The 22,684-nt window shown below is 37.1% G+C and overlaps 10 protein-coding genes across 10 annotated transcripts; 7 read left to right on the top strand and 3 right to left on the bottom strand.

The window, feature by feature from the left end:
• Positions 1–453: 453 nt before the first annotated feature.
• TOT_030000875 (conserved hypothetical protein) lies at positions 454–1,356 on the top strand (the record flags this gene model as incomplete). The annotated part of the gene is made up of 1 exon (XM_009693617.1): positions 454–1,356. The coding sequence occupies one exon, from the start codon at positions 454–456 to the stop codon at positions 1,354–1,356; it is 903 nt and encodes a 300-aa protein (XP_009691912.1).
• Positions 1,357–1,984: 628 nt separating this feature from the next.
• TOT_030000874 (uncharacterized protein) lies at positions 1,985–3,901 on the top strand (the record flags this gene model as incomplete). The annotated part of the gene is made up of 1 exon (XM_009693616.1): positions 1,985–3,901. One exon carries the CDS (start codon positions 1,985–1,987, stop codon positions 3,899–3,901), a length of 1,917 nt encoding a protein of 638 aa, XP_009691911.1.
• Positions 3,902–4,475: 574 nt separating this feature from the next.
• Positions 4,476–4,973, top strand: TOT_030000873 (conserved hypothetical protein; the record flags this gene model as incomplete). The annotated part of the gene is made up of 1 exon (XM_009693615.1): positions 4,476–4,973. The coding sequence occupies one exon, from the start codon at positions 4,476–4,478 to the stop codon at positions 4,971–4,973; it is 498 nt and encodes a 165-aa protein (XP_009691910.1).
• Positions 4,974–6,121: 1,148 nt separating this feature from the next.
• TOT_030000872 (uncharacterized protein) lies at positions 6,122–8,025 on the top strand (the record flags this gene model as incomplete). The annotated part of the gene is made up of 4 exons (XM_009693614.1): positions 6,122–7,007; positions 7,081–7,284; positions 7,391–7,829; positions 7,887–8,025. The coding sequence occupies 4 exons, from the start codon at positions 6,122–6,124 to the stop codon at positions 8,023–8,025; spliced, it is 1,668 nt and encodes a 555-aa protein (XP_009691909.1).
• Positions 8,026–8,454: 429 nt separating this feature from the next.
• On the top strand, positions 8,455–12,273 carry TOT_030000871 (uncharacterized protein; the record flags this gene model as incomplete). The annotated part of the gene is made up of 1 exon (XM_009693613.1): positions 8,455–12,273. The coding sequence occupies one exon, from the start codon at positions 8,455–8,457 to the stop codon at positions 12,271–12,273; it is 3,819 nt and encodes a 1,272-aa protein (XP_009691908.1).
• Positions 12,274–12,787: 514 nt separating this feature from the next.
• Positions 12,788–15,731, bottom strand: TOT_030000870 (uncharacterized protein; the record flags this gene model as incomplete). Its single annotated transcript, XM_009693612.1, is given in 2 exon segments — positions 12,788–15,652; positions 15,666–15,731. 2 exon segments carry the CDS (start codon positions 15,729–15,731, stop codon positions 12,788–12,790), a joined length of 2,931 nt encoding a protein of 976 aa, XP_009691907.1.
• Positions 15,732–16,715: 984 nt separating this feature from the next.
• On the top strand, positions 16,716–17,132 carry TOT_030000869 (conserved hypothetical protein; the record flags this gene model as incomplete). The annotated part of the gene is made up of 2 exons (XM_009693611.1): positions 16,716–16,741; positions 16,823–17,132. 2 exons carry the CDS (start codon positions 16,716–16,718, stop codon positions 17,130–17,132), a joined length of 336 nt encoding a protein of 111 aa, XP_009691906.1.
• A 207-nt stretch (positions 17,133–17,339) lies between these two features.
• Positions 17,340–19,356, bottom strand: TOT_030000868 (ribosomal protein L15; the record flags this gene model as incomplete). Its single annotated transcript, XM_009693610.1, has 9 exons — positions 17,340–17,555; positions 17,682–17,750; positions 17,805–18,016; positions 18,105–18,285; positions 18,319–18,428; positions 18,620–18,810; positions 18,841–18,905; positions 18,939–19,084; positions 19,116–19,356. 9 exons carry the CDS (start codon positions 19,354–19,356, stop codon positions 17,340–17,342), a joined length of 1,431 nt encoding a protein of 476 aa, XP_009691905.1.
• An 81-nt stretch (positions 19,357–19,437) lies between these two features.
• On the top strand, positions 19,438–19,938 carry TOT_030000867 (50S ribosomal protein L17; the record flags this gene model as incomplete). Its single annotated transcript, XM_009693609.1, has 1 exon — positions 19,438–19,938. One exon carries the CDS (start codon positions 19,438–19,440, stop codon positions 19,936–19,938), a length of 501 nt encoding a protein of 166 aa, XP_009691904.1.
• Positions 19,939–20,053: 115 nt separating this feature from the next.
• TOT_030000956 (uncharacterized protein) lies at positions 20,054–22,625 on the bottom strand (the record flags this gene model as incomplete). The annotated part of the gene is made up of 8 exons (XM_009693608.1): positions 20,054–20,165; positions 20,246–20,389; positions 20,520–20,635; positions 20,666–20,735; positions 20,870–21,381; positions 21,544–22,035; positions 22,093–22,422; positions 22,509–22,625. 8 exons carry the CDS (start codon positions 22,623–22,625, stop codon positions 20,054–20,056), a joined length of 1,893 nt encoding a protein of 630 aa, XP_009691903.1.
• Between the last annotated feature and the right edge of the window lie 59 nt (positions 22,626–22,684).

The following is a 22,684-nucleotide window of genomic DNA, read 5'->3' as shown; positions in this document are numbered from 1 at the left end:
TAAGTTTTATAGATTTATGTGCTTAGTAAGCATTCGAATTATGTAAATTATTTTATCAAATGATATTTTTAAATTCAATATTTTAAAAACTAGTTATTAGATCTAAATGTGTAATAAATTAAAGACTATTTAACTATTTTTTTAAATCTATTAATGGGGAGTATCTATGTTTTGGAATACCATAATCTATTATTATTTATTACTTTTTATACCTTGATTTCATTTTTTATTTGTGATCAATTTGTTGTATAATTTTGGTTAATATTTTTTTACCTCTACCATAATTTTACATATATTTTCTGTGTAGTTTTGCCTTAGTTTTGCCATATTTATCCTAGTTTCTAATACCTTAATTTTCAATTATTGCAGTTTTATTATAACTTTAATTTTTATCGTAGTTTAATATTATTTTTTCAATACCATTAATCCAAATTCTCTAATTAATTGTACATTATGACTACCACTCGCAGGGTTGTGTTTACTGTGCTTCTGTTGTTCCTTGCGTTACTTATTACTGCAGGTCTCATACTTATTTTTGTCAGACCTTGGGCTAAGAAGAAGACCGAAGCTCCAGTCGGCATCCCTGTTGAAGAACATCCTAAATTCATCCAGGTATTCACTTTACACGGCAGCGAGACCAAGACCAATGACACCAGCAAATACACTGTAAACAAACACACCGCTCTCAGCAGTGTGATTTATGAATACTGCCTCAAGGACGACGCTCAGTGTACTCAGGTTAACTACGAGGACGCTGTGTTCTGGAAATATTCCGACAACACTAGTTATGGATACCCCAAACGCTTCAGCGTAAACGTTTCTGAGAAGAAGGGTTCAGTCACTTTCAAGGATTACGTTTGTTATTATCGACTTGAGGGATTGCATTGGCATCTTTACTTTACAGCTAAGAAGGATTACTCAATTGATTCTGACAATAACAAGAAAGATACAGGTAGAAACTACTTCCTAAAGAAGGAGAGTGACTACATTGGTCATTCTTTCAACTCTGTCAGGGGTGGCGGTCCTGATAGCGGCATTGTGTATAAAGATGCTACAGTGGACATAACCGTTGAGCATAACACTGATCAATACGGGTACGAGGAACTGGAACCGGGGCATGGCCAGGACGATTGTAAATTATATGTAATGAAACACGGATACAGGTGTAACAAAGTAAATGACGGATCGATGTATAACATATGGACCGCCAAGGGAGATGAAAGGGTTACTGAAATTCTTTTGTCTGATAAAAGGAGCCCAAGAAAAATAGTTGAATTAGTTTTCACTGACTGTAGTAGAAAGTATTTCTATAAGCCATTCGTTTTGTTACCGTGGCAACAATTTACGCCAAAATAATGGAAAATCCATTGTCAAAACATGTGTATGTTGATCTGAAAAACCAGATTATGTATAATATTTATAATAATTTAATGTTTAAGTGTACATTAAAAGACAAATTGGGTTATGTAGATTAAAAATAACTTGTGGACCTGGATTTATCATAATTTACGAAATATGACTCATTGTCAGATACACATATTAGTACAAATGTTTACAATTAATTGTATAAATATTTGATAGTTTTTTCGATGAATTTTTAGTATTAAACAAACTAATATTCCCATAGAATCTAATTTGGTATCTTGTTAATACCTTTACACATTTGAGTAAAAATACTAAAGATCATCATTATTTATATTATAATTTATTTAATATGTATAAATAGGTCTTATTTATATCATTAATTAGATTTTGAAACATGAATGTCAAGATTCCACATTATGTGTGTAAAGGGAATACATAATAATCATGTAGTTTTATGTCATGCCAATTTTATATACGAATAATTACAATGTGCATACACACTTAAACACACACTTTGATGTTTCTAAATAATGCAATCCGCAATTTAATTTTGTTTGTGCCCCAGCCTTAAAAGGATTCTTGCATCAAAACGACTTTTTTAGTTACTGAACTCTTAAATATGTCAATTTTTATGAAAAGATTTGTTTTTATTTTTGTACTTTTGTGTAATTTACAAAAGTTTGTGTTTTCTGCTAGCCATTCAGAAAACAAACTTTACATATCTCTTTTGAAGATCGTAACTGAGAATGAATCTGGTAAACGTATAAATGATAGAAAGAATTACGTTCTTGAAGAGCTTGGCCCTTCTTACCATTTCTCTCTCAGAAATAACTCTAAATGTACCGAAGTTATTTATGGAGACCATATGTTGTACCAGTACAATGCAGCCGAGGGATACCCTAGAGCGATTTCGGTTCACTTAGATTTAAATCAGATTTATTTGCAGGTTGGAGAATCTGTTCAAATTTATCAGAGAACTAATGATGTGTGGAATAAAAGCATTTTAAACTCCATTAATGACCTTCCTGAACAAGGTCTTGAGGTTATCACCTCAGATAAAAACTCCGCTGCCCATCGTATGAGAGCAGGTGTTTCTGTTAATTACGACTTCGAAGACGTAAAATGCAGCCAAGTTAAGTATAAAAATAAGACTATGTGGTCATACGCCGAGAACAGCAATCAATACCCAAACCGCGTTCATTTCAACCTTTTCAAAAAGATTGCTATAATCAATTTCCCTAGTTCTTATTTGATTTTAAACTATCGTGAAACTGGGCCCAATGTGCTTTCTGATGTCCAAATTGTTCGTGACGGCTCCAATATTACAATTGTAACTGAGGATACTGCTCAACAAACTCCCAAAGAGAACGAATTAAATAAATATTATTTGAAGGAATATGCTTTTGTTTCTAATTATTCGTTTAACGATGAGACCAAGTGTGTTGAACTCAGACACGGAAACAATGTGTTTTGGCGGCATTCTGACGACATAACCTCTGGATATCCCAAATCATTATGTTTTCATAGAGATTTGAATCTTATGTTCCTTGAATTGAATGACTCCATCAATACATACAAGTGCCTCGATTCAGGGTGTTTGCTCATTAAGAACATTCCTCTGGAAGGATTTACAGAATCAGATCTCACAATCATTACTCAGAATCAATTGGGTTCAGGCACTGCTAACAATGACCCTACTGCTTTTAACATGGAGTCATTTGGTTTCGGAACCGAGTATATTTTCAACAAGGGAAATGACTGTGTCACTATTGAATATGATGGTAAAACAGTCTGGACAAAGGATGGCAGTGAATCTGAGGGCAAGTTACCACGTAAAATGTTCTTCCACATATATACAAAGATGATTATTGTGGATTTTGCTGAATTTTATTTAATTTACGCATTCCAAAATAATCAGTTCATTTTGATGACTAAGGACACATTAGGCGGAGTAGAAGAGTCGGATTTCCAACTTATGGCTAATTACGGATCTAAATCCATGGTATTAAACAGAGATCATTACGACTTTGTAAAATACCCATATGGCTACGCTTTTGTCATTATGTTTAAAGGTGAAACAAATTGTAATGCAATTGACTTTAAAAACAAACAATTGTTTAGATTGTCTGCGAATAACTTACCTCCAAAGGTAATGTACGTCAACTGGGATATGAAGATGATTTTGCTCGAGTCACCAACATTCGTCAACGCATATATGTACTTGAACGGCAATTGGGTTCATATATTTGGTTACCCAGAAGCTGCAGAGTCACTTGATTTGTCAGGTCTCCAGGAACCTCGAGGAGAAATTGTACATAAACAGGTACCTAAACCAAGACAACCACCTAAAGCACCTAAGGAATCTAAGGAACCTGAAGAGAATACTTCACTTAGAGGCAGCAAATCTACCAAACCTCAAGAAAGTTCAGAGTCTTCAGATCCTAAAATAATGACATACGTTTTAATTGGAGCTCCAGTTGTGATCATCCTTATACTGTTGTTTGTGGCCTTTGCAATTTTCCGCTGTTTAACATAAATGATTTTTAAATCTTAGATTTTGTGAACGCAGTTTCTAATTTTCAATAACGTGGTTTATTGAAAAAGGTGTTGTAAAATAGAGTTAATAGATTTAAATGTAAAATTGGTCCATGGTTTAAAATGAATTGTACTATAGATTTAAAGGTGAAGGTTCAACTGTAAAATATGATTATTAGGTTTAATAATCAAACTGACATGACTGCTTTACTAAATTAATTTTGTGAATTAATTTTAAACTGTTATATATTAAAGTAACATGGTATGTTATTAAATCTACTAAGCAGTTATGCAGTTAAAGTACGTTTAATAAAATATATATTTTATAGATAAATTTTATAATTTTCGTGTATCCATGTGTGTAAACTCACAAATTTGAATATATGGAATAACCGGACTATCAGATTTCTTTCTGTGTAAGAGATCATGACAGATCTGTCTTGTTCATCTATATAATTTATGAAATGAGTGTAATGTGTAATGAATCTTAGCTATAATTTACCGTCCCCATGGTATTCAGACAATTATCAAATTATTTATTTATTAGTTACATTTGAACCTAAAAAAATATGATTATGATAGTTAGAATATTGTTGTTGTGGATCATTTGTTGCCACTTCAACAATTTTCCATTTCCAAAAGGTCAAACGGAATCCAGTCCAGTTGAAGTAGAAATCAATATAAAAAGGAGATTTGGAACTACTGCGTATATTTTCAACTATTATGGATTTGTCGGAACTTATACTGTTAATAAAGGATATACAATTAAATCAGTTCATCATGGAGATTTTATAATTTGGAGATCTAAAAATCCTGGTGAAACAGCTTTTCATGTTAGGGTTGAGGGAATAGGCACCAGTCATAAATCTGTAACAATATTTCATTCAAATGGTGAAAAAACAAAGTTTGTTAAAACCCATAAATTTTGTGGTTTACTAAGGAGATGGGAAAAAGTAATGTTTACTCCAATATACACATTGGATGACAGGGTTCCTCTGGGTCAAAGCAGAGATGTTGACGATGATACTGACGAATACAAAGATGGAGATTTAGGTGAAGATTCATTTGTCTAAGATTATTATCGGTTTTAAGTCTTTAACTTTAGCCAATAATTTGTACATTAAAATTAATACATATCAACATTTTATATAATAAAAGCAATATAATAACCCTAAATATTTAAAACTATATTATGAACATATGTCAAAAATAATAATAAAATAAATGTTAAATGACTTATGATGCTAATTATGACAAGCCTAACAATATTTTAATATACCCGTTTATTTTAATTATGAAAAAATTAAATAATAGGTAGTGAATGATTTAAAAATTTTCTATGTTATTTAGTTTTATTAGATTCATTTAAATGTGTACCATTTACAACGTGTAAATTTGTATTTTAATGTGTGGAATCTTGCTGTTTGAACAAAAAAAAGAATAAAGATTTAATTATGTAATTGTAAAAACAAACTATACATTATATACTCATAAAATATATTTAACAAAAAGAAATAGATGTGATTTGTTCAAAACTATGTGGATTTGTTATCAATTATAACGTCTATAAGTAGTTAGGGGTAAATAACAAAGTTGTATAGGTACACATTTTCACAATTTGATGTCATAAAAATTGAAATGGGATCAAGTGTCACAGTTATAGGCGAAGGTAATAAAATAAATAGTATTTGTCATTTTGGCAACCTATTGCAATGGGGAACGGCTTTATTAAATTGCTTGACTATTCGCACCTTTGATATCCTATTTTTAATTTTAAAAGTATATTATCGTAATTTTTTATTGTACAATAAATTTTTTATGGAAGTTATCAGTTTTTAGCATATTTTTATTCTTGTTTTTACACATTGTAGATTTTTTACATTTTTATCTTTAGATCCATAATAAATTCATGGGATTTATAATGTATTGTTCATGTGTAAATTTATGCTTTTTGAATATTTTATTATTAAAATGTTTTGTTAATATTAATCTAATTTTTGTATCAACTTATCACAATTTATCTAAGTCGTAATTTTATTATTGTAGAGAAATTTTCATTTGAGTTGTTCTTATAATAATTTTGGTGTTTATATATTATCATTAAAATCGATTTTTTGTTTTATTGGTTCTTTGTTCCCTTTTTAAATTTATTTTGTTTATCGTAATTTTGTATTACTAATTGCTTTTACTGTTACATTTTTGTCCCGAACTTGGCCTGTGAATGGACCCATTTACTATACTTACAGTTTTGGTGCCATACATTTTTTCATGTTGCGGATCCGTCAGTAATGAATCTAATAGAGTCTCATTTGGGAGTATCGACCCTGATAACTTACTCCTTTTGTCTTACTCGGATAATGAATCTTCGAACAAGTTTGAGCCAAGCAATTATGTGGTAACAAAATTCGTAAAATTCGGGGGTTTAACAGTGTTTACGATCACTGAGGGTTCCAAATGTTCTGAGGTTAGATATGGGTCCGATCTTATATGGAAACATGACCCTGGTAAAAACGGGGATGTTTATCCCAGCAAAGTTGTTTTAAACTCAACTGCCAGGGTCGTGTGGATTATTTTCGATCATATGTACTACGGTTATTTCTATTTTAACAACGGATGGAAGTTGAACCTTACTAAACATCATGAGGTTAATGGACAAGCGCCAGAGGAAGAAAGTACATTCCATCCTTTAAATGAAATTCTGCCGAGTAATTTATATGATGATGAGGATAGCGATATTAGTCTTGAATCGAATCCAATTGATCCTGATCGAGATAGATTGACTTCAAATAGGTCAGATGATTCCGATGATATCTCTAAGAGACTCAAAAGCCAGATTAATTTGAAACGCAGTCTTGAGAATCAATTAGAGCAAAGGGAATCGGAACTAGAACAATTAGCCAGAAGAGAGAAAGAACTAATAGTAAACCATATAAGGGCCAGAAACCTTGGCATATGGGTTGGTAGTTGGAATATTGGAGGAAATGATTTCGATATTGATGAAAACTTCATTGAATGGACTCAGGCTAGTGACGCCAAATATGAGGTTTATGTTTTCAACTTTCAGGAATTCGTAAAATTGAGCTTTCTGAATGTTGCCATAGGTTCCCGTTAGCTAGTTATTCATCAAACATAACTTTTTATTTAAATGATAAACAAGTCAACAAACTAATTTCTGTACAGGTCGTACCGACGAAAGCAAAGAAAGAGTATTTGAACAATATGTTAAGGCAATGTTAAATGACAGCACTGGTGAAGAGTACTTCAAGGTGAAGTCCGTTTCAATGACTGGACTATATCAAGTTGTTTTTGCCAAAAGGGTACTGAAGCCATATATAAGGGACATTTTGTCTTCAACTATTAAAACGGGGGTCTACTATAGCATCGGTATCCATTTACCTATTTAACAACCATAGTACTTAGCTGACCATTTTCAACTACTTAGTTACTCAACTAATCTGTTATCATATGTTGTAATAACTTATACGAATAGGCAACAAAGGTTCAGTTGGCATCCAATTTAGCATATTTGAGTACAACTTATCTTTTTTGAACGTACACCTTAATTTTGGTCCCAACCTAAGTCTGAGGCGAACTATATTGCTGGAATATGTTCTTAAAAACTTATTTAAGAGTGATAAAACCGTTATGAACAGTGACTTTTTCATAGTGTCAGGTGATTTTAACTTCGGCGTTCTGCTTGAGAAGAGAACTGTTTTAAGATTACTCAAAAAAATGCAATATAAACGTCTGTTGAACTACGACGAGTTCAACATTGCCAAAATAAACTGCACTAAAACAATTGGTAAACTACACGAATCGAAGATATGCTTTGGGCCTACTTATAAGTATAGAGGTAATAGTAGAAGCTATACTACTAAGCGCCCTCCAGGATGGTATCTACTTTACCTTATATTTCTACTATTTGGCAAGTATTCCAATATGTATTTATCTAACTGCTGCTACTTAGGTGTATAATAACTTTTTAGGTGTGACCGTATATTCTTTGGTGGCAGGTTGCTTGAGGCCAAAAAGACCAATATTATAAGTTATAGAAGAAACGATAAATTAATTGCCTCTGACCATAGGCCCGTATCTGCTTCCTTTATTGTTGTATTTGATAAATAATTATTTAGCAAGTTAAGGATACGCCTACTTAATGTTCCTTAAGTCATGTAAAATATTGCTAAAACGTTTATCATCAATTCAACCTTATTGATCAATGTAATATAATAATTTTTCATAAGATAAATAAATTGATTAATAATATTATTTTGCTATAATAGAAGTATTATTTTCCTCTTATTATCTGCCGCTAATGATTATTCTCTCTCTATAACGGCTAGTCTTATTATCTGATGCATATTTTTTTCTTATTTTTCCACACATCTCAATTTTCTCATTTGAAATCTGTGTATAATTAAAATATGTCTCAGGATTTAGTCGATTTTTGTTTTTACAGCCTGTAATGCATCTTAATTTTTTCACAGTTCGTCCTTCCATCCCCACCAGGCACCGAATTTGAATTGTGCTTATTCATCGTCTTATCGATAATGAATGTATATAAATTATGTGGATATAAACATTTGTATATATTTGATACTATTTAGTGTCAATGTGTTGGTGGATTCCACAGGAACTATTGGGGAATCTCACCAAGCCGTTATTCCTCGCAAACGGAACGAACCAGTCCAAATTGATTTGGATACTGATTCTGGATCTGAGATTGAGATAAATGACCCTAATTTACCTGGTCGGGTTCAGGGAGTTCAGCAGGTTCAAGGAGTTCAGCAAATTCCCGGAGTTCGACAATTTCAACCAGTTCAGCAGGTTCCCGGAGTTCAGCAGATTCAGGGTGTTCAACAGGTTCCGGGACCGCAGGAAGTTCAGGTAGGAGTTCGTAGAAAAAGAGTTAAAGGAACAAGTGATATTAACATTCCACTCGACCTTTTATCGGACCGTGAAGAAGACTTGAACAAGTTTAGAGCCCAACCATTATCTACAGGTCCTCCTGTTCAAGCTACACAACCTCCTCAAATATTAACATCTGGTTCCCAAAATTTACAGTTTAGCTTAGATACTGATTCTGGATCTGAGATTGAGATAAATGACCCTGTTTCACCAGGTCCGATTAAAGGAGTTCAGCAGATTCAGGGTGTTCAACAGGTTCAGGGACCGCAGGAAGTTCAGGTAGGAGTTCGTAGAAAAAGAGTTAAAGGAACAAGTGATATTAGCATTCCACTCGAGCTTTTATCGGACCGTGAAGAAGACTTGAACAAGTTTAGAGCCCAACCATTATCTACAGGTCCTCCTGTTCAAGCTACACAACCTCCTCAAATATTAACATCTGGTTCCCAAAATTTACAGTTTAGCTTAGATACTGATTCTGGATCTGAGATTGAGATAAATGACCCTGTTTCACCAGGTCCGATTAAAGGAGTTCAGCAGATTCAGGGTGTTCAACAGGTTCCGGGACCGCAGGAAGTTCAGGTAGGAGTTCGTAGAAAAAGAGTTAAAGGAACAAGTGATATTAACATTCCACTCGACCTTTTATCGGACCGTGAAGAAGACTTGAACAAGTTTAGAGCCCAACCGCTATCTGCGGGAGCTCCCCTTCAGGCTGCAGCCCCCTCCCACAGACGGGTCTCTGGCACCCAAACTTTGGAGTTTAGTTTAGATGCCGGTCCTGGTGACACCTTTAATCTAAGTACCGCTATGCCTCCGACCACTCGGGTATTTCAAGGCGCTCAACCTGTGGTTCAGGGGAGGGCCCCCGCTGGTCCAACTCCAGTAAACTTCGATGAATTTAACATTGCTCCAATTCTTGCAGGCAAACCTCTGGAATTTAACTTAGAATCTGAAGGCTCGGACCTCGAGTTGGCCCCCAAAAGTGTTTCCAGACCTAATGAGATCCCCCTGGATTCCGATAAAGAGGACCATGGTACTCCTGTGGAGCTCGATTTAAACAACACCAACTCTTCTAATGAGTTTGAGTACATCAAAAGTGGAGCCAGCGGCATATTTATAGCTAAAGATGGGTTCTACTTCAACTCCGTGAGGGAGAATAAGGTGGTTTTTTTCGACGGCAAGAACGCAGAGTTCGCCATGAAGGTTGTTAGGGACGGCATTGGCAGGTTCAAGGCTCTCAACAACGTCTTCATTTACTTCGACAACGGCGCAGTTCGAGAGTTCAACAAGGTGAGCGGGACCTGGAATGAGAAGCCTGTCAGGATGGAAGTCGATGAATCAGGAAGGCCCTTGCACGTCCGGGTGAAACCTGCTAGAAAGGTCCCCGTGGTTGACGGTGGCGACATCGTCCTCCAGGATAGCAAGGCCGAGGCCCCGCTCCAACCTGAGGACGAGGAGATCGATGACGGCGAGTATGCTGACATCTCTGGCGTTGAGCTGAACTTGAGCAACAAGTACTCAACCACCTCGTACACCTGCGAAAAGGAGTTCCTCATAACCACCTTCACTGCCAACGAGGGCTTCGGGTTCCGGGCGGTCTGGTTCAACAAGGACAGGTCCACCGGGATCGCAATTTGGACCGCGGCAAGCCACTCTCAGTACTCGAACAAGGTCGTTTACCACAACTACGCCTACATCAACATGGCCGACGTCATGGTCCACCTGTTCAACGGGAAAAGGATCCTGTTTGCCACCAACGGCGACTCCTGGAAGCAGTTTGACGTTAACAAGCTGAACCCTGTCATCGTCAACATCGACGCTCTCTACGACTCTTACTCCTACTACAAAGACCCTGAGGGCTCGTGCGCCGTCATCACTGCCAAGGAGCCCTTCATCATCAGCCACCTCGTCGAGTTCCATGGCATCACCAACAAGCTCAGGGACGTTTGGCGGGCGAATAGTCCCGACGACTATCTCGTAAAGGTGGTCGTCGACAACATGCTCATGTACGTCGACGCCAGGAACATAAACTTGTACTATAAGGACGGGAGGGTGCGTTTTCTCACTCGCATCAAGGGGACGAACTGGACCGACCGGTCCAACAAGGTCGAGCTCGACATTGGGCGTCTTCACGACTCCATCGCCTACAGCTTCTTCAAGGACGGGTTGAGCGCCACTTATGAGAGGCGCAACGACTTCCTCATCACCAGGGTGAAGCTCTGCAAGGGCCTCGGGTCCTTCAAGTCCACCATAATAATCTGGACTCCCAGGAACCCCGGCGAATACGTAAAAAGGGTCATCATCGACGGCTTCTCGAACCCCGTCGCCAGCCCTCAGAACGCCATCATCTTCCTCGACAACGGCACGACGAAGCACATGAACTTCCTTAACTATCGCTGGATCGAGATAGAGCCCTCCTGCGTCCTCGACATCTCCCGGAAGGAGACCACCTACGAGTACACCTACTCCAAGGACGAGAGGAAGATTGAGACCTTCACTCCCAGGTACCACTTCCTCTTCAAGGGCGTCAAGTGTTCCGTGGGCTCCGGCAGCTCCAGGGTCCAGGTCGACATTTGGGAGGCCAAGGACCCCAGGGAGTACGCCCACAAGGTCTGCCTCGTCCCCTCGGGCAAGAAGGAGCGGTTTTTGGTAATTTTCCAGGATAGCGGCGAGTTCAAGGTTTTCAACAAGTACGACAAGAACCGGCCCTGGACTGACCACTCCAAAAATCGCTACTCCATCAACGACATTCGTCTCTCGGGGCTCGACATCATCGGCTACAAGATGGAGAGGGAGCGCCTCAAGCTCGAGCAGGCTGAGCGTCTCAGGGCTGCCGACTCCTCCGCCGGCGCCTTCCAGCCCTTCGACCCTTCTCAGTACAAGCCTGCTCACACCATTTTGGAGAGGCTGCGCTACTCGAAGCCTCAGCCTCAGGGCCTTCTTCAGCCCAGCCCCTCTCAGGAGTTTCAGCCTGCGCGTGTTCCTGTTGAGGATGAGGGCAAGAACCTTTTGTACCTCGACATTAACAAGAGGCACAACATTTTCGGCTACACCATCTCCTACAGGGGCGACAAGGTTATTTTTAAGGCCTTTGAGCCTTTTCTTTTTGGCATTGTGAAGAGCGAGGGCACCACTCTTTGGCGCTACAAGGGCGACGAGTATCCCAACCGTGTTCTTTACAAGGAGGTCGACGGCAAGCCCAAGGTAAAGGTCTACTTTCCTGACTATCGCCCTCCTGTTCCCTTTGTTTTGCACGGTCCTCGCACGAAATTTGACCCTTCGACTATTCAGGTTGAGGTTTCCAAGTGCAAGAAGCCCGGTCACACTTCTGAATCCGACCTTTACAAGGCCACGGTTGTTGAGGTTTCCGGTAAGCCGGTCAGCATTCCCATTGAGGACCCCGATGACTTATTCGTTCCTCCTTCACTTCCTCGCCAAAGCTCCAGGGTCTTCGACTTAGACGACTAGTCCTGTTTCCAGATTTAACCATTTCCGTTGTACCATATTAAGTTGTACAATAGCAATGAAGTATAGTTGTCATATCGACAACTAGGGATTTAACCAATGTAGTTTCATTAAGGCGTTAATGACTGTAGTTCCATTAATGGAGACTGTTATACTCTACTTCAATGTTCTTCCATTAATGAACCAATAATATTCACTAAAATTAGCTTATATGTTATTTAAACGGTTTGTTTTATATAAAATATGACAAATTGCCTGTTTTATTGAAGATTCTAACCTTATAAAATGTGTATGGTGGCCACACAGTTAATATTTACTAAATAAACTAGAAAATAATATAACTTATTATATTAAATGAAATAACGGTTTAATGGTTTTTTACTTTAAAAATCATAGAAATTGAATAATTGAAAGTACAAACGACGAAGGCTTATTGACTAACTAGTAAAAATATATATAATACATTATGTTACAAGGGTTTTAAACGTGGACTACATTCAATTTGTGTTCTTTATCTTCATAATTCAATAAAATTAATAGTACTAAAAATATCAGACACTGAGTGTGTTCGATCAGGTGTACTCATAGTAGCATCTCTATTTACATTATCTGCTTCACTATCAGACGTATCAGTCTCTGTGTACTCCCATACACCGTCAATATTCTTTGCGTATGCGATATCTAAACCTTCAAACCTGAGGACTAGTGTGTCTGTAGTTTTAATAAAGTATAATAACTTGGGATGCTTTCCACTGTGTTTATTAGCATCATGTTGCCATAATAAAACTTTACCATAGGTTAATGCGATAGTTTCAACATTGTCTGCTATAGTGAATGTGGTCATATCACCACTTTCACTTAGCGTTAAGTGAGTAGTTGGGAGTTCGACAGTCTTGGTGTTATCATTAGGATCAACTACATGGAATTTGACGGCTAGTGGTCCTGATTCAGTGAATATCCAACCTTCAGCGGTGTTTTCAAATGTGATATCTACACCTGTAATCCTTAGTAATAAAACATCTGTACTTGTATCATGATATAATGATCTGGGATATCTGCCTCCATATTGTGAAGAGTCGTATTCCCACAATATAACATCGTCAATCATCACTTGGGAACACTTAACACCGTTGGCAATCTGGTACTTAACCACGTTTCCGCTTGTAGAAGAACTATATTCAATAGAACCTAGTTCCAATGGATTATTTGCATCGGAAGGATTAGCCTTAAATAATCTGACTCTTGGTTGTGTAGATGAAGATATTGGTGGTGTTACAATAGTAGGATCATTTTCTGCAAAAAACTCTTCACCTTCCGATTCAGATATTGGATCAAATTCATCTGGGTCAAATACTGAAGAATAACCGGATTCTGATACAGTGTCTCCTTCACCAGAAGTATCAGTCTCAGTGTACACCCACTGTCCTATGGCATTCCTTGAAAATGTCACATCTAAACCCTCAAATTGAAGTATTAGTGTGTCAGTACTGTTAATATAGAATAATGAATTGGGGTAGATGCCACCATGGTTTTCTGGGTCGTATCGCCATAATAAAGCTTGACCATATATTAGTTTGACACAATTAACACCGTCTGCGATAATGAAAGTGGTAGTATCATCACTTTCGATTACTGTAAACTGGCTGTTATCTAGCCTGATAGTATTATTAGGATCATTGGGATCGGATACGTGTAGTTTGATGGCTAACGGACCTGACTCAGTGAATATCCACTGACCTTGATCATTCTTTACAAAAGTGAAATCTAATCCATCAAAACAAAGTACCAGTGAGTCTGTACTTTTTATGTAATTCATTGAATTGGGATATATGCCACCATATTGACTGGGATTATGCTGCCACAACAAAATTGAAGCATACGTTAATGCGATAATACTAACATTGTCTGGTATAGTGAATGTGGTCATATCACGACTTTCAGTTACTGTATATTGAGTACTAGGGAGTTCTAAAGCGTTGGTGTTATCATTAGGATCAGCTACATATAATTTGATTGCTAGTGGACCTGACTCCGTGAATACCCACTGACCTTTATCATTCTTTTCAAAAGTCATATCTAAACCTTCGAACCTGAGTACTAAAACATCAGTGCTCGTATCATGATAAACTGATCTTGGGTGTATGCCACCATAATGTGTAGAGTCGTAGACCCATAATAAAGCATCGTCTAACAACAATTGGGCACAATTAACAGAGTCTGCGATATGGTATATAACTACATTTCCATTCTCAGAAAAGGTGTACTCATTAGAGCTTAATTTTAAAAAACTATCAGCAACTAAAGGATTAGCCCTTAATAATCTAACTCTTTGTCCTGTAGTGGGTCCTGAGGTATCTTCTATCCATTTACCATCAGATTCCTTAGTAAACACTATTACGGATCCATCATTCCCTGTGTATATAATTACCTCATTTCCTTCTGCCACTACTTTTTTACCATATTCAGACTCTTCGGAAGTTGCCCAAATATCAATATTACCATCTTTAACTCGATTAAAAAAGAATCCTTTTCTAGCCGTAAATGTTCTAATGCCATTTTCCAATCTATTATAACAGTAGTAAGTATTATATTTGTCCTGTATATTCACTGAAATAGGGTTTACTTTGGATGTGTCAATCACATTCCAGGGTCTGCACATAGACCTTTTCATTAACACCTTTGTCTTTTTTTCTGCAAAGTGAATAATAACTGCTTTGGCATCGTCATTCATAAGATCTACTTCTATTTTATTCACATAATCATCCTGGGTATCTGCTTTCCAAACTGCAACTCTGTTATCATCGATATACTCATGGGCGCCTTTAAAAGTGAAACCGGTTTTGGCGGTAAATATTCTAATGTCGCCTTTTAATTCACTTTTGCAAATGTAACTTTCGTGAGGATAGTCGATGTAGACTGACATAGGATTTACTTTAGTGGTATCAATTTCATTCCAAGGCTCGTTGTTACCGTTTTTAGTAAACACCTTAGTCTTTTTTTCTGGAAAGTGAATAGTAACTGCTTTGAGGTTGTTATCGATAAGGTCTAAGTCAACCCTAGGGGAATAATTTTTGGAGTCGGTTGCTCTCCATACTTCGGTACTATCTTCGTTGACAGAATTGAAACGGTTATTTCCCTTAGCAGTATAAATTACATATTGGCCATGTTTACTACAATTATATGTGTCACTAGAATTGATTTTTAATATGTTCAGATCGATACTTGCAATTCCGGCTTGTGGAGCTGAACTAGAATTTGAAGAGGTTTCGGCTGGTTGACTACTAGAACCTCTAAGAACCTCATCAGCCTTTACTGGTACCAGGAGATTCCAGTAACCGCCTGCCAAAAGGCATACCAACAGGTACGCACTAATGGTATTTATCTTTATATTGTACAATTTTAGTAATATCCGGATTAACTCGTTTTAAATATAATGCTACTGGGGTCGAGTCACTACACATTTGCTAATTAATTCATGTTTTAACTTTTAAACCGATGTATTTATGAACTTTAATAAATGTCTATGATACACGCCTTTCAACTTCCTACTATAATACGGTAGTATAAGGTCATTTAGCATACCATAAAGCCTTTATATTCTGTTATGTCCAGAACAATGGCCAACCATTACTACACGCTATGAACATACACTATGTCACATGCCACTCTGGACCTACTTACACTTTATAATATGATAGTCCAGCTTATTGTATTATCTATTAGCCCGTTCTTAGACCGAATTATCCAGTAAAGTCAGTTATATATGACCCATGACTGTATTCGGAAGTGGTCTGGTTACATTACACACAAGGATTGTGCTCACGACATAAATATCCCAAGTACACTGTACATATGCTGTATACACACTGCCCATTCAGTGTATAAATGTATACTTAACACACTTATGAAATGTGTATAACCGGTACACGATGACAATAGTATATGGTAACAACTAAATAAGGGTCAGTTAAACAACGGCTTAGTGTCAAAATTTGCAAATTTAAAATCGATATTGGTAGAAGATAGTTCAATGATCTGTCCGGTGTGAAATCAGCAAAAACAGTTGAAAAAATAATGTACGACAAGTTCCAAGCTTTCTGGAGTATGTATATGTTGAGTATTAGTGTTTGTATGTATTGTTTAAAACATTTCTATCACTGGTTTCTGTGAATGGTTTGAACACCTTTATTATCGTGAATTTTTAGATTAATCAACAAAATGTCATAGAATTGTGGTTTAAATATGTTTCAACCGCTAATTATATATTTGAAAATTATAAAATAACCATTGTACAAAGTGAAATTGATGTTCCGAGATTCATACCCCAGTCATACAAGGGATGAATGTAAGACGAGTCGAGTCAAACAGTCAACATATGGAATAACCTTTATTTTTCATTGTTTGAGTTAAATAAAGTCTTATATGGATTTTGTTAAATCGATATTATGTCTATCCACCTGCTTATTTCAGAGTAAAAAGAGGTTTATGCAGTCCTATACACGTAAACTCCCACTGCCTATATACGCTTATTCTCTATCTTTTGACCGAATAGACAGAAACCTACTCAAGCAGCGAAATCCGTAGAAACTAGTGAACCTGTTTCAGCTGATTTAACAAAAGCATATCTAAACAATGATTCTACGACTTCTACTTGTCCTTGCGATTACACTCAGCTTAACAATGTTGGCACTTACATATCCAGAAAGGGCTATATCTTCACCAAGGTGAAATATAGCGGCAATTCATGCTTCTTCTTTGGATCAGATGTCGTAATTTGGGAGTCAGATATCCCTGAGCTATATGCCAAAAGGTCAATGTCACTCCGATCAACGATATCCAAATACATTAACGATTCACCTTAACAACTAAGAAACTAGCGTTTATATCAAGGCGCCAATTCAATAATATTCCGCAATTAATGGAAATCGTTTCAAGAGATTCTGAGAACAGCCCGTCCAAGGGATGACTTATGAGTTTCTGGTTTTAGGATAATTTATTCCCTTTGTGATATAGATTCATGTTCTGGCAGCTTCAACATCTACTTCCCACTTAACGTGTATTTGTTGTTATCATTTTACTGTGGACTCCTCCTTTACTGCTTTTATCAGTTCTCTTCTTCTTCTTTCGTGTCTGGATATTTTTCCAGCGAAGATGTATCTTTTCGCTCTCGGGATCAGTGGGTTGTACTCCTCCTCCACTATGTCTTGTGTTTTCGGCCTCAGCAGCAGGCACTTTCCTCCTGCATCCATGATCGCCTTTGCCGCCGACTTCGTGAACGCGTGTGCCTATTTATTTAATTTATACCTTACGGTTCTCAATTTATAACTACACACCTCTTTACACATACACCTCTTTACGCATACACATCGTTCTTATAATGCTATTCTACTTATTTTTTCAATGCTTCTTACCTTTACTATCAGGTTTTTTGCTGTCAACTCCGTTTGTTTTTCTCCGTGTGCTCTTTTACTTCCCACCACCTACGTTTTTTATTATTTTATTATTTTTTTATTTTATTATTTTTTAGCGCTTACTTTTATTGGATGGTTGAGTTGGTATCTTCCCAACTTCGCCCCCATTCTTTCCAGTGTCGCCCAATCCACTGTTGCCCCATCCGGTGCTTTGTTCAATTCTTTCAGCGGTATCAGCTCATAGTTGTACCTCTGGTACCTCACTCCTGGTCCCAGTGGTCTTCCTACGAACTTTGGGAGCCTTCTGTACAGCGGCGTCTGCCCACCTTCAAACACTAAAACATTAGTTAAATACTTAGTTTTTTTTATTTTCTAATTATTTTGATTCCATTATCTACGTCACTACAATGTGTTTTCTCTTACTTGGGTTAATATATTTTCCTGATCTGTGTTTTTGTCCTTTACATCCTCTTCCTGAGCTTCCTCCTTTTCCTGATCCGTGCCCTCTTCCTAGTCTCTTTTTTTTCTTGTCTCCTGATTTTGGCAATTTGTGCAGCTTAACTATTTCTTCTCCTTCCCTAAGACTTTTTCCAAAGTCTGTGTTCTACTCATTTTTTATCTTATTGCTGTTCTTTACCTCCCACTTTTCTTTGTATGGTATTTCAACGTTTTTTGGCAGCTTAAAAACTGCGTGTCTTGGGTCTCTCTGGCTCAGGTCCCATACGTATTGTGGTATTTTTTCCAGGTCTATAGCACCGTACGTTAGTGACTGACTATTTATTTATACCAACACATGTTTCTTTTATTTGTTTTTCTATTCTAGTTCATTCTAGTTTATTTTATTTTAATATATCTAATACATTTTATTATATTCTGTTGTAATCTATGGTATTAATATCTACTGTATTTTATTCTATATTTTATCTGTTTTAGTTTACATTCTTGTGCAGCTTTCAGTGCTCCTGTCTCGTTCAACTCCTTTTCAAACATGTCGAACACTTCGTTTTGCAGTTCTAACATCTGTTCTTTTATTTCTCCTGATAGCTTATACTTCTCTTCCAACTCCAACTCTCCGTTAGACTCTATTTCCGCTAGCTCTTCCGACAGTGGCGCGGATACTTCTGCACATCTACGGTTTTCTTTATTAGTCCTTCCTTACTTTGTTAACACCTTTTTCCATGTCTCCTGTTGCTCCTCGTTAAATATTTTTTCATCTGTTCCATTCTGTATTTAATTAATTAGTTTTTTCTTATTTACCTTTACTGAATGGAAAAAGTCTCTCCACTCCTGCTTTCTCAACTCCACGTTTCTGTTTTTATTAAATCTCTCTAGTTTTATTACGTGCTTCCTTTCGTACTTAAAGAATTTATACAGTGGGTGTGCTCTGGGCACTTTATCTCTTTCTACACTCGTTTATTTCCGTTTTTCGCTTACTTATTCCGAACGAGTTAAGCTCAAAGAAATTTTTAATCTCTTCCTCTTCTTTGCGTATATCTTCTTCTGTGTATTCGATTCTCCTTGGCTCCTGGATAATGTCCGTTTCATTGCTCAGCATCAAATCCTGCTTTCGTATCTTTTCACGGAAAATATCACTATTCACAGGCACTATTTTATTTTTTATAATGTAACAAAATCCTAATTTTACACAGTATGCAATTATTATATACAAATACATAACAATAACTATAAATTCCAGATTCCATATTTGTGTGTGAGGTTACTTTAACTTTGCCTTAACACTGTTTAAATTTTGTTAATGTCCAGCCTTCTATGGATTTGTATTAAGATCATTTGTTTTTATTCAATTTTTAGGCTTTGTTCTTTCAATTTTAAAGCTCATTCTTTTGTTAATCTTTCTGCTCACAATTCCCATAAGGTCGGCTCTTTTGTTTTATATGGCAATTTGCGCACCTGCAAAAAGCTGAAGCGTACTCACTCTGGTCGCAGGGCTCTTTTGCGTGCTCTGACTACTCAGGTTCTTCGCCATGGTCGCATCGTCACCACCTTCAACAAGGCTCGTCAGGCCAAGCCTCGCGTTGAGAGGATCATCAAGTACGCCAAGAAGTCCAACAAGCGTCACGCCAGGATTTTAATTAACAGTTACTTGTATGACAGGCGACTCACTGAGAACGTTTTGAGGCTTGCTCCTGAGCGTTTCAGGGAGCGTCATGGTGGCTACTGTCGCATCAAGCGCCTCAACTTTTGCAATATTGGCGACAATTCTAACCGTGCCATTTTAGAACTTTTAGAGTATTAGTGTTTATTAATGTTTTTGTTCTTTTTACTTTTTTATTTTCCTTTCTACTCCCTCATGTTATATCATATACTAGTTCCACTTATGTGTGTATCCGTACATCTATTTATTATTACATTTACTTGTACAACTGTTTGTGTTTTTCCAGGTAATCGCTGGTTGACATGTGAAATAGCCTTGACAGTGTCCTTGAGCACTGGAACTCCTCCTCGTTGATGTTCTCTTCTGACCTACAGTCCATTAGTTTACCTCATCGTTGCCACCTTCTGACACGGCCATTACTACAACTACTACTACTACTAATGCTTACGTGTCAAATTTGTACAGTGTAAAGTCCTTTGTGATTTCTCCTCTGCGCAGGTCTGAGTATGTTTTGACTATATTGTACAGTCTCTGCGCTGTTAACGTGTCTTCGTTTGGGAGTAACATTGAATTGAACAGTTTTGCTGAGTCGCTAAAATAACTTTTGTCATATCACTATTGCTAATTTTCTATTCTACTATTTATATTACTTATTTTCTTGTATTTGTTTATTTTCTATACAATTATTGTACTTATTTCCTCATAGTTTTTATTTTTATTACCTGCTATTCATTTTATATTTGCTTGCGATTTCTATAAAATCTTCCATTTGTATACTTGCTTTCAAGTCTAACATTTGTTCTTCCTCTTTGAAGTTGTTGTAGAACTCGTCAAATAACTACATTTCATTAATCAACGTCTCTCTTACTTTTACGATTCCGAACAGTCCAAACATGAATATTATTGGCTTTTCCGTTGACAGTATCAGTTTCATATTTCTGAATCATGTTAATTAGCTATCTATCCACCTTTCTACGTGTTTAGTTATCCTTTAACACGCATCTATCCACTTGTGTATCTATCTAGTTATCAATCTATCCGCCTATATAAGTATCTATCTATTTGATGTTACTTTTCGTAGAGTATGTCGATCAGCTGTATAAATATCTTAAGCTGGTTGTTGTTCTGCACGTTCGTGTCGAACTGCGGCACCTTCGACACGTAGAGCGTGTGGAAGCTGCTGCTCATCTCTATGAACGAGTCCGTTCCCACTGCGCCCCTTTTCGTCGACGAGAAGTCTGAGAACTCGAAGAATGCCACCTTTCCGTGAGTTCTCTTGAGCAGGATGCTTCTCAGTGGCGTCACTTGCAGCTTCATAGGCCTAATTTCCTCCTTGCTTATCTCATTCTCCCTCGCGTACTCCTCCATGAAGTCCTCTATGTTCTTTTCCAGGAAGAAGAGCTGCTTGTCCAGCTTCGTGCTCTCGCTCACTATCTTCTGTCTGAAGTCCTCGCTGTTCAGGTTGAATACTTCGCAGTGCTTGTACAGTATTGGTATGAATGGCAGGAACCTATCTCTGTTGAGTCCATTTTTGTACAACTCCTCTGGCGCCCTGTTGCTCGTGCACACCAACACCAGGCCCATCTACCGGTTTAATTAATATACAAATTTGTAACTGGTGATAACTTCCATTAAATAAATATTGGTGGCTGGTGCTACCTTTCCATCTTATAGTTATTATTCATGCATAGAATTAACTTTTTTCTATCTATTCACTGGTCTAGCTCTTGCTTCTGCTTTTCTTACCTTGAACAGGTTCGTGAACAGCTCCTTCAGTATCATTGCGTCTGAGATGTGCGTGACGTGGAACTCGTCCAGGCACAGCAGCCTGTACTCCCTTGCTATCTCGCTGCACACTCCCGAAAGCGGACTGCTCACCGACCCACTGCTGTTTCTGTTTTCGTGTAGCTTTTTCTGCACCTGTATCATGAACTCGTGGAAGTGTATTCTGTGCTTCGTCGTCTCCACCTTTTCGTAAAACATGTCCATCATCATCGTCTTCCCCTGGCCCACTCCTCCGTATATGTACACTCCCTTAGGACTCTTCTGCTCCCCCTCCCTCCTCTTCTTGAAGAACGAAAAGGTTCCTTTGTTCTCTTCTGCTGCTGTTGACAGCTCTTTTGTCAACCTATCCAACTTTTCCCTTAGTAACTGTTGGGACTCCGTCAAATTAACTCTTACGTTCTTCTGAAACCTGTATAGTCTTCCTATTCCTATCATTATTTTTTCTTTTTCCTTCTCTTCTACAACTATTTTACATATGTTTTCTACTTTTATAACTCCTTTTTACTTTACTTTAATTTTATTGATCAATTTATTTATTATCGACTCTTCTATTTTATTTTCTTCGTTTGTTATTTTTACTTTATTTTTCCTTTCTTCTTCTCCGTTTTCGTAATTCCATGTAAATGTGCAGCGTGCTTGTACTGAGGTGCTCAGGCTTCCCAGTATTGAGGTGATTACTGTTTCCACTTCTTCTGGGCTGAACACGCTCACTTTATAGTTGTACTGTTCAAACACGTAGTGCCTTATTGCCTTCCTGTGCTTAAATCTCGACTTAAGGTATGTTACTCTCCAGCGCTTCCTCGGTGTGTATTCGTACTCCACTGTTCCTACTCTTTTTTCCTATGTTTATCTTTATTTTTATTTTTCAATTTTTTTTCTCTATTTATCTATCTATTTTTTTATTTACCTTTTTTTCTTTCACTTACTTGTTGTTTTGCTTGTTCGAATGCTTTTTTTATTTCATTTACTGTTCTTGTTAGATCATACTTTAGTGGAGTCGACAGCTCTACTGACAGTCTTCTCAGTGAATATGTATTTATCATATTTGATTTTACATTTTTTCTCCTTTTTCCTTTTTATTATTTTTTTTTATATTCTTTAT

This window comes from Theileria orientalis, chromosome 3, assembly GCF_000740895.1.
Source record: "Theileria orientalis strain Shintoku DNA, chromosome 3, complete genome".
Lineage (NCBI taxonomy): Eukaryota > Apicomplexa > Aconoidasida > Piroplasmida > Theileriidae > Theileria > Theileria orientalis.
This window is presented reverse-complemented; position numbering and strand designations above follow the sequence as displayed.